This window comes from Olea europaea, unplaced genomic scaffold (genome assembly GCF_002742605.1).
Source record: "Olea europaea var. sylvestris unplaced genomic scaffold, O_europaea_v1 scaffold2437, whole genome shotgun sequence".
NCBI lineage: Eukaryota > Viridiplantae > Streptophyta > Magnoliopsida > Lamiales > Oleaceae > Olea > Olea europaea.
In genome coordinates, this window is record NW_019242560.1 from 13,536 (window position 1) to 24,810 (window position 11,275).

The 11,275-nt window shown below is 29.8% G+C and overlaps 1 protein-coding gene across 1 annotated transcript; it reads right to left on the minus strand.

Moving 5' to 3' along the window:
• Positions 1-6: 6 nt before the first annotated feature.
• Positions 7-3,834, minus strand: LOC111382113. Its single transcript, XM_023005985.1, has 2 exons — positions 3,501-3,834; positions 7-1,402 (listed from the first exon to the last, which is right to left on the minus strand). The coding sequence occupies exons 1-2, from the start codon at positions 3,745-3,747 to the stop codon at positions 1,140-1,142; spliced, it is 510 nt and encodes a 169-aa protein (XP_022861753.1). The 5' UTR covers positions 3,748-3,834; the 3' UTR covers positions 7-1,139.
• Positions 3,835-11,275: the final 7,441 nt, after the last annotated feature.

An 11,275-nucleotide genomic window follows, 5' to 3' on the forward strand; every position in this document is an offset into this window, starting at 1 on the left:
ACCAAACAGTAATCAACATTTAATTTCAATGACCCAATTGTCACAATGTTTTAAGTTCACTGACAAACTTGAAACAAAATAAAGACTGTTGACCAACACTAAAGTTTCCCTAACAGTTCATTGTTCACAAGATGCTGCCGTATGAATAAAGTAAACCTTAATTCAACTGGACTACATGGTGAAAAAATAATAATAATAATAATAAAATTTGTTGTCTGCATGAACAGATCAGCTGCTCTCAAGCAGCTTTGATGCATACAAACTCCACCATAAGATCAAAAGTGAAGCTTGAACTTTGGTTGGAGGAGATACTTGGATTTTTATTTTTTATTTTTTTCTACTGACTGTTTTTGTTGATGTGAATAATGGCTTCTCTATCACCAATTATGACAGATGTACCAAAAGTTGGAGCAACCTTGAACATATCAATAAACCAACTTAATATTGCAATTTCATAGGATAAATGTCACTTCATAAATAAAAAAGCATGTTTTAAATCTAACTATAAGGAATATCCCAATGGCATGGGCAGAAGAATCACAATTTGAATAAAATTTAATTTGTAAAGCACCATATACCAACATGAAGTCCATCCATAACTTTGGGGTATTGATATTTGTATCCTTAAAAGAATGTTTGAATTTTACCATAAAGTATCCATTCTTTCGTTTCAAATAGCCTGCTTTGTTATTTACCTGAATGGTCATTTCTCGGGGGTAAAAAACATCTTAAGATTTTATTGCATAGTCCTTGTCACCGAAATTGATTACTTGAGTAGTTGGAATCTCAATTGTGTATACAATCGCAGTAGATTTATAAATCATAATGCAGGTGAATGTTTAAAACCAAACTGTAGAGGATGGTATATCAAGACCAAACCATTAGGCATTACGTGCCAACAAACATGATACAAAATAATTACGAAAATGGTCTCTACCTAAGTATTTTTTTACTAGTTTAGCTTTACCCTTGTAAAAATTATAAATTTGTGTTCCTATTTATTACAAGTATTTTTTTTATTTTTTTTGAAACTGATCTCATAACCTTCTAGCAACAATAGAACATGCTTTCTTGGATATTTAGCTTCATATTAAAACCATGTCAACTTAAAATTTAATAAATAAAAGAAAAAAAGAGTATTATGATGAACAAACCTCCCGATGCCTAGCATTTTCAGCATCCTCTGCATCAGTTTGTTCTTTACTCAGTTTCATGATGTCATCAAGGAATCTCTGCTCAAGACCTTCAAAAGTCTGTGACATGCTATTGTCTTTGTATCCTATGTCCATATCCTCTTCGCGAGGCAGATGTCTGGGATCACTACCACTTTGTTTTTCTAATAGCATCTGAGGATCCGGCCTCTGATCTTGGTAGTAGGATCTAGAAGCTTGATATCCTTGACCTATAACAAAAATCTTCAAGTTAACACCCAATAGAGAGAGCGTGTGAGTTTTTTCCTCTTTCTCATCAGGGGATTGGGTAATGGATTGGGCAGGTCCTTGAGGGATGCTAACAAAAGAAAATTAAACCCTTCTGAGCTTAACCTATCAAACATTTAAGATCGCAACAATGTCGTCAGCTTTGGTAAATGAAAATATATGGCATGTTTGGCAAAGCTCAAAAGTAACTTAAAAAAAGGCTTTGTTTCCAAACATGGATATGTAAAATGTGCGTGGATCGAAGATATGGTGGTAGGAAGTTAAAAGAATGATCACTTCTAAAAACATTTAAATAACTTGCCTAAGATACAGTTCATGTTTTCAAAGACAAAATCTATTGACAATATAATCAAAATAACCTCATCTTACATAAATTTCAAAAACTCTTGAGATCATACAATTCCAATAGGTGATAGAATAAAAAGTTTACTTTATTTACGGATAAGCAAAGAGCACAGCGTTCAACAAGACTAATTCTTGTATGTACATAGTTCAAACTATGATGGCACCTCAAACACAAGACATCTTATGTTAGTCGCTTGAAGCACTTTATAAACAACAATAATGCAGAAACTGAGAACAACTGTCAGAAGCCGATCAGGCCTTGCTCCCTTTGAATTTTCAAATATACTCTTCTCATTGAGCTTTGAATATTTCAATTTATAGCCAGCCTTGCGAAAGCAAATTTAAGGTGCTGCTCTACAATGACATTTGGAGTCAGGTTAATATCTCCTAAATGTTAGGCAAATATAATAATGCCACATTTTGTAGTTACACCAGAAGTTAAAGGTTCTACATGAGCTCCAGTTCTGGAGTGTGGTCAGGACCGCTAGGGAATGGTTCCAGGCATACATAGGCAGGTCTAAGTATGCATGGGACATCCAAATGAATATGTCCAATTCCTTGTCTTTGGATGAATGTGGTGATTTAGAGGTCAATTCCGGTCTATGGTCCCTTCAAGTGAGGGTTAGGCAGGCAACACGGACTCTCAGACTCTGGCTATGTGTGTGAGGCTCCAAGAAGCAAATGAGGAGAATCCCAAATAGCTCATGGTGAGGTTGCACTTACTCCAAGCCACTTCAAACAGCTGGTTATGAAAGAAAATAGAAGTTCTAATCTTGGACCGACCAGAAGTACTCCAATAAACAAAATGATCTAAAAGTGAATGGGTGTTCTGCAAATGTCAGTGCACTAAGAATCAAATGCAATATCCAAGTAGGAACAAATTTCTATAAAGTATTTAATTATTTCCAATACCCGCAAGTACATGATATATACTTTTCAAGTAAACCCTTCATGTTTGCTTTTCAATATCAAAAATCTGTTTGAAGCTTCGAAATCAATTAGTATTTCTTAAAAAGTGCTTCTATATATGATTTTTGAATGACTTGAAAAAAAAAAAAATAAGGTAACCAATTAATTCTTTTCTGCAGATTTATAAATATACTTTTGCTTCCTCTTCCTACAACTTAAATCTTGTTCTAGTTGGACAATAAACAGATAGGCTTAACAAACCCTCTAAACCCCCAAGCAAAAGACTGATTCATGCATTTTGCAAATGAAATCATTAATGAAAATGCCGACATCGCACGTACATGAACTACCCACAAAAGAAACAAAACTAGTACACTTCCAAAAATAAATAAATAAATAAATTCAAACACGTGGTAGTTTCCATTTATAATTTTATATAGGAAGAAACATTAAAATGTTTAATCTTTGGCATTTAATACACAAGACGTCTGGTATCATATATATCTCCACCCAAAGAAAAAAATAAAATAAAATAAAATAAAATCATTATATATCTCTTTCCTCTTCTGACAAGAAGGAAGCACAGAGAAAATTAACAAAATAGAAAAAGTAAAGGCAGGCAGCAGACATAACCCCTACTCCTAGCAAATAATACTCCTTTTCCCACCCCAAATTAGTTGATCCAACAAAGCAGTACGCGTGATTACATGCCATAATTCCAAAGATAACAATTTCTTAACAAAACCCACGATAAATTACACGTAATCCAAAGGAAAAAACCTAAACGAAGTAAAATAGAAAACTTGCCTTCGTCAAATGATGCACGGGGTGACATGGAATCCATAGGCAACTTATTGTGACCTCCGTCTCTTTCCCATCTCCATTGGTTGTGATGATGATTAGGGTCCTTCTCCTGCTGCTCTTGGTGACGTCCTTGTTGATATCCAGACCTGTTTTCCTGCTGCTGATTCAATTGGGTTCCGTATGCGCCACGACCACCAACACGGCCCCGGCCACGGCCGCCTGAATCACCCCTGTAATGCCCCCTTCTCATTTTCAATATTATTAGTAGTTACTAATTATCGAGTAATTTATCTGCGAAAAAGGATTTGGGGTTTGTCTTAATATGTAAATTAGGAAATTGATTCACCTATATATATATATATATATATATATATATAGATTCAATGTACAAGTCTTGATGCGTTAGGTACCTATGTTGTATAAAATGACATTTTATTATCCTCTCTATTTGAAGCGTTTCCTGAAAATGACGAGACTTGACCTCTAGATATTTAGGGAAATATTTCTAGATAGCCTAAATAAAAAGGAGTTTTGTAAGATTAGATCAAAAAATATAAACATTTAAAAAATAATCTTTGAACAATAACTTTTCCAAAAATACCCCTTATTGTAAAATTACAACCAAAGTCACTACAATGTATAAAAACCTTCAATTAGGTCCTCAAAGAAATATAGATCAAAAATCTTTGATAAATTTAAATCCAAATATTATACAAAATTTTATTGATCTAAAAAAGGCAACAGAAAATGAATTAAAACATTTAGAAGAAGATCTGAAAAGATTCTTTACAGAATATTTAGATCCAAAATTAAAAAATGAAAATATTTATATAGATAATAGTACAATCAAAACAGAAAATGATATATATAAACTAATTCTTAATCTGAGAAGAAGAATTAAAGAACTAAATATAATTATTAAAGAAAAAGTATTAATAAAAAATAGTCAATTTTATAAATTCTATTGTGATATTTTAAATACTTATGAAGATTTTAATTGGCTCAAAAATCTTAACCCCTCCACTGCAGACTCTGACGAAATGGTATCAAAGTCATGTTACGAACCAAAAATTATGATGAATATAGTAGATGAAGAAAATATAATTGAAAATTTTTTGAAAAAGGTTGAAAAACATAAAAAAAACCTAGTTATCCCTGTTTACCTAAAAACACTACAAATAAAAGTTTTGAGGATATACACAAAAGATTAGAAAATCTAGAATATAATCTACAAGTAGGAATCGCTCTTTTAGATAAAAATTTTAAAGGAAAAGATAGGATTATAATTAATCCACCTCAAGATTTTAGGATAACACAAAAAGAAAATAATAAAAGGAAAAAACATAAAGAAAAACAATATATGATTACAGATAATGAAGAAAATTCTTAGAATATATAGGTGAAGAGTATGAAGAATATAAAAAACAGTTAGAACAATTAACTGAAAAATGAAAAATATAAAGATGAATATTAATTCATCTTCAAGTCAGAATATAAAAGTAGAATTCAGTAGTGATTAGACTGTGTAGATAAAAATAAAGCTATTGAAACATGGATGAAAAGTACAGATTTAGCAATACAATTTAATAAATGGGAAACATATACAACTTTTGGATTTATAGAACATACATTCAGAGGAATTGTTTCTGAATGGAGGAGAAAATTACTAGAAACTATTAAAGGAAGGATAAAGTATGGAGCAGGTAGAACCGAAGTATTAGATAATAGAAATACTTTAAATGAACAAAATATTCAGGAGATATTAAAAAGGTTTGAAAAAATCTTAAGAACGGAATTCTTAGGAGATAGATATACTTCTAATGATGAAGAAAGAAAACAAGATGAATATAATCAAGAAATGATTGCAATGGAAAATTTAAAGATATGTGATATGTGTGAGTTAGAAAGATACACATGTAAATTTGAAGAAATATACTATATACTAAATCAAAGAGATTATCAAGAAAATAAACCTATATTAAAATTTTATTTTACAAAGCTACCATTCCCATGGGGAATTAAGCTATTAAAAGAATATGAGAAATTATTACCTCTGGGAGAAGAGGAAGGAATTAAATTTTACGAAGTTACCATTCCCATGGGGAATTAAGTTATTAAAAGAATATGAAAAATTATTACCTCTAGGAGAAGAGGAAGGAATAAAAATAGATAGTTTTGGAAGTAGAATTGAATTTACAAAAAGAATGATAGGTATATGGTGTAGAGAAGTTTTAGAAAATAAAAAAACATATAAAATAAGAAAGAATTCATTATGTTGTTACAAAGATAATGGGCAAGTTGAACAATTTGGACGCCATAAGAAGAAATATAAAAGAAAATTCAAAAATTAGAAAATATTCAAGAAAATGAATTTTAAACCACATAAAGAATATTTCAAGAAAATAAATTGGAATAAAAAATTTAAACCAAAAAATATTAAAAAATGTAGATATTTTATTTGTAATAAAGAAGGACACATTGCTCCTCAATGTCCTAAAAAGAAAGACATACAAAATATAAAAACTCTTAGAATTTATGAAAAATTTCAAGAAGATAGTGACATAGAACCAATTGAATATTTAGAAGATCTAAGTAGTGAATGCAATAGCATTTATGAATTAAATACATTCTCATTAGAAGAAAATTATGAGGAGATAGTATATATGAATCAAGAGATACAACAATCAGAAATAGAAATAGAAACAATTGAAGAAGTTGAAGACTCTATAGAAGGTATAAATTAAGAAATTACCTTTGATATTAAAAAATACACAGGAATCACTAAGAAAATATTAGACCTACAAGAAAAAGATGTATTCCATCAAGGATTCTTAGGAATTTTACCAAGAATAAATAAAATAATTGTAAATATGAATTATAAAGAAATGTCTATCAATATAGAAGATACTATAGGAAAAGCAAGAATTCCTATAATTACAAAAGAATGGGTAAAACAAAAGTTATCCAAAATCCCAGAAAATGTAAGAAATAAATTAAAATGTATTGAAATAGGAGAGTCCAGATAATGGTAAAAGGATTCTTTAGAGAAAGTATGAACATACCAATAGAAATATACTGTATGAACAATAGAATCTTACAAGATCCTATAGATGCTCTATTAGGAACAGTCGTAGGAAACTTAGTTTATCAGAAGATAATATTTACAGTAAAACCAAATTATGCAATATAATTAAATGATGAAAATATTGACCAAAGCTTCAATCTATATTATAGAATTGAAAACTTGAAAATGTTACGAAGAAGTAAAACTATTAGTATAAGTATAAAATCAATTTTTGCTTTTAGTACTAGCCATCATAACAAACTAAGGAAGATAATTGATAACATTATCGTACATAAAGATTTTGAGGAATTAGCACAATATATACCTCATAGGAAATACCAAGAACATGAAGTCATTATACCAGAACAGATAATGCTTGATTTCCACAAACAAACTTGAGAAATTAATTATGAAGGAAAACTAATAAAAAGAAATAGTGTCAACTTAGAAGGAGATAATCTTATTGCAAGATTTCCCTCTAGACAAGATTCTAGGATAAGCAGAGTTAAGAAAAGTATTGCTGAACTATCAAGTTCGCAATATTACATTAAGACAAGATATGTAAATCAAGAAGGATACAAGAAGAATCTTCTTGTCCTCATAGATACTGGAGCAGATAAAAGTCATGTAAATGCTAAATTTGTTAGTCATTTAATAGACTTTGAAATACCAGAACCATATATATTTAAGGATTATTTGGGAAATAATCTTGAAATAAGAAAATATGTTAAATTCCCTCTTATACTTATAGGAGAGGATCATAAAGAATATACTAAAAAATAATTCTATATAAAGATGAATTATAAGAAGTAGATTGTTCACCTATTCTATTAGGAATGAACTTTCTTGAGAAATATAGTCCATATAAAATCTGTCAAAGATATTTAAAGATAACAGTTGATGATAACCCAATCATCATATCAAGAATAGATGAAAATATGAAATCATTGTTATCATGGAAAGAGTAATAAGTACTAATCACATGAGTCCATATATTGAAATTACACTTAATCTAAAAAGTTATTATAGAATTAAATTTCATGCTTACTTAGATACAGGAAGTACAATAAGCTTATGCTTACCAAATGTACTACCATGTGAATATTGGATATACAATTCAAAGAAGATAGTCACCGCTATAACAACAGGTGAAAATAAGGTAATATACAGCAAATATGCTACGCAAGTACCTTTTTTAATTTCCTTTAGAGAAGTATTTGTTGATACAATATACATGTCAACCACAATTGGATGTGATATTTTATTAGGATAAAATTTTCTATTAAAATATGCATCATTTACATAATATATTGATAAGTATATATTCACAACACTTTGTGCACATAAAATATTAATACCAAAAATAAATAAAGCTGTTACAATTGCATATACAGATATAAACCATCAGAGTTCTTCAACCCAGCGTGGTGGATGTTGGAGTACAGAAAAATTTAAACCAGTTACAATTTTAAAAATGACAACAGAAAATAGGATTGAAAAATCGAAAAAAGAAATTTCTGAAACATATTCTAAAAATCCATTAGAAAAATGGAATACAAACAAAGTAAAGACAAAAATAGAATTAACTAATCCAGACACTATTGTTAGAGTCAAACCCATGAAATATAGTGTTGATGATCAAAAAGAATTTAAAAATCAGATAAAAGAATTGCTAGAAGCCAAGTTAATTAGGCCTAGTAAAAGTCCACATAGTAGCCCAGCCTTTTTGGTTAGAAAATATAGTGAGTTAAAAAGAGGAAAAGCCAGAATGGTGATAAATTACAAAAAATTAAATGAAGTTACTAAATTTGATGGATACTACTTGCCAAATAAGGACACCATTATTAAACAAGTACAGAACAAAAAGATATTTTCAAAATTTGATTGTAAATCAGGGTTTTGACAAATCATACTTACAGAAGAAAGCAAACCACTAACTGCATTTAGTACCCCCAATCCTTTAGGACAATACGAATGGAATGTAACGTCATTTGAGTTGAAAAATGCACCACGAATATTCCAAAGAAGAATGGATGAGGTAATCAAACCAATTACTCATTTCTGTATTGCATATGTAGATGATTTACTTATTCATTCAAATAATATAGATGAACATATTGAACATCTTGAGAATTTTTGTTATATTATGAAAAAACATGGTGTTACATTTTCTCAAAAGAAAGCTGAAATAGCTAGAACAGAAATAGAATTTTTAGGATTATTTATAAAAGAAGGAGAATTGCAATTGCAATCTCATATTGGAGAAAAGTTTCAAGAATTTCCTGAAAAAATCAAAGATAAAAAACAATTACAAAACTTCCTTGGTATATTAAATTATGCTAAAAGATTCATTGAAAATTGTGCCAAATTGAAAAATTATTTTCTTCCAAAATTAAGAAAAAATATAATGTGGTCTTGGGAAGAACAAGATTGTGAAAATATAAGGAAAGTAAAAGAAGAGTTAAAGGTATTGTCCAAACTTGTAATACTACAAGAAGAAAATTTCTTTATCCTTAAAACTGATGTTTCAGATAGTTACTGGGGAGTAGTATTAAAGGTTAAAAATAATCATAAAGAATATAAATGTGAAAAGAATTGTTCTTGTTCTGAAATACTTGCATGTTATACATTAGGAACATTCAAAGAAGTTGAAACAAGATATGAGACGAACAGGAAAGAACTCATTGCTGTAAAAAGAAGAGTTCAGAAATATGAAGATTATCTATTACCAAAGAAGTTCTTAATTAGAACTGATAATACTCAAGTTAAAGAATTTTTGAAAAATAATGTTGATCCATCTATTGCCAATAGATATATTATTAGAATTCAAATTTGGTTTTCATATTTCAAATTTGATATTGAATATATAAAAGATAAAACTAACTTTCTTCCTGATTATCTTAGCAGGGATGGAGCTAGAACAATTAAGGACAAAAGTCCAAATACTTGAGATAAAAGTTTCCTATTTGAAAACACAAATTCAAAATATCCAAGATAGCCTTCGAGGAAAAAATATAGCCCTTGAGGCTAAAGTTACTTGTACCAAATCTAGTATCCCTTTGCAGGTAATTGTGAATACTAGTGCTCTCCGCAAGAATAAAGGGAAAGAAAAGAAGGTAATAGGAACTCCTTCACAAGGAAAACTTGAACCTATTACTGGTAATAAAAATATTCAAGATATCAAAAGAGAAGGTAGCTCTTCACAGAGCCAAACTCAATCTAAACTTTCTATTGAAAGGATAGATCCAAAAAATATTGTCAAGATATGCCATGAAGCAAAAATTCCCAGAAAAGATAACCATGAAAAAGTAACACTCTTTATTGTTATTTTCAATATTTTATCAGATTGGTATCTGGAGATTGGAAAGTGGATGAAGACTCTCCACTATTCAAAATACAACAAGATAAATTTTTATCCAGGAACACCAGCCAACTGGGTACGAAATTGTTTTGAGATAGGAAATATACTTTGTATATATCCTAGCAAAGATCTCAAAGAGATAGCTCAACTTCCAGCCAACATCAGGAAAGCTGTTAAAAGATATATTGAAGTCGTCAAGACAACAAATATATATATTAGATTCCATTCAGCAATCATGGAATAGGATCTCGTTCTTAAATATATGCATCCATCATTCTATGTGATAAAAATGGTACTTACAAATCAATATTTTTTACCAACCAATCAAAAGGTTGTTAAAAATGGATATCAAGATATTCTAAATATGATACCCTACAGAAGAGCAAAATGGTACAAAGAAATATTTGAACATGTAACTCAAATAATTACTGAGAAAGAAAAAATATGAGTTTATCCATCTGAAAATCATATTATTTATTCCAATGCAAGGATGGTCACCAAGGAAGAAGATATTTGTTATCTCGATCATTTATTATCTGCAACTATTTCTAACCAAGTGAATGGATCCGAAGATATGGCTAAATAACTATGCAAATTACTCTGGAACTACAGTAATCACCATTGTGAATACTGTGTTGTTTAAGATATGAGTCAAGCATCTCTTAATAGTGAAGAATTCCCTACAGAATTCTTTGATTCGAAAATGAAAAAGTGATGGTGACAAAAGTAGCCCTTTATCACTACTTTAATAAAGAAATTTATTAAAGAAAAACTGTGGTTACTAAAAGACAGAAGATAATGCAAGAGAAGTCTCCATACTTGTGACTACTCCCCACCATTTGTCACAAGTGGCAGAAAAACTCAAAAGATAAGGCATATAATTTCAAAAGAAGAGGTCCACTTAGCAAGAAGATAATGAAAAATTCGGTGAAGATAAGATAGTCTAGCTACCCAACAAAGAAAGTGGGAAAACACCTGTCAAAATAAGATTCCCAAAGGCTTCTATAAAAGGAGGCAAGGAGGAAGAAAGAAGATAGATCGAAACAACTTATCTCTAAAACACTCTGAAGAAACACATCTTAGAGATATATCTTTTGTAATCTATATACACCACTTGTATTCAGAAAAATATTAGATAGCTTGAATATAGCAAAACTTGTAATAAGGTAATCACTTATGGAGTTCTAAACTTCATAAGATGAGTACCAAAGGTATGTAAATATAGATTGTAAGCATATATTATTTCAGTTTATGAATATCAAAGTAAAGTTTGTTATGTTTAACAAAGCTTTCATAAAAGGATTTCGTTAAGTTTCTCATGTTTCCTCGGCAGTACAGATAGAGATTTTAAAA

Bases quoted from the DNA above. Each gene is read 5' to 3' on its own strand.
- LOC111382113 (XM_023005985.1), bottom strand. From the start codon at position 3,747: ATGAGAAGGGGGCATTACAGGGGTGATTCAGGCGGCCGTGGCCGGGGC. The intron at 1,403-3,500 runs GCAAGTTTTCTA...TTTTTGTTATAG, and splicing joins CCGTGCATCATTTGACGAAG to GTCAAGGATATCAAGCTTCT.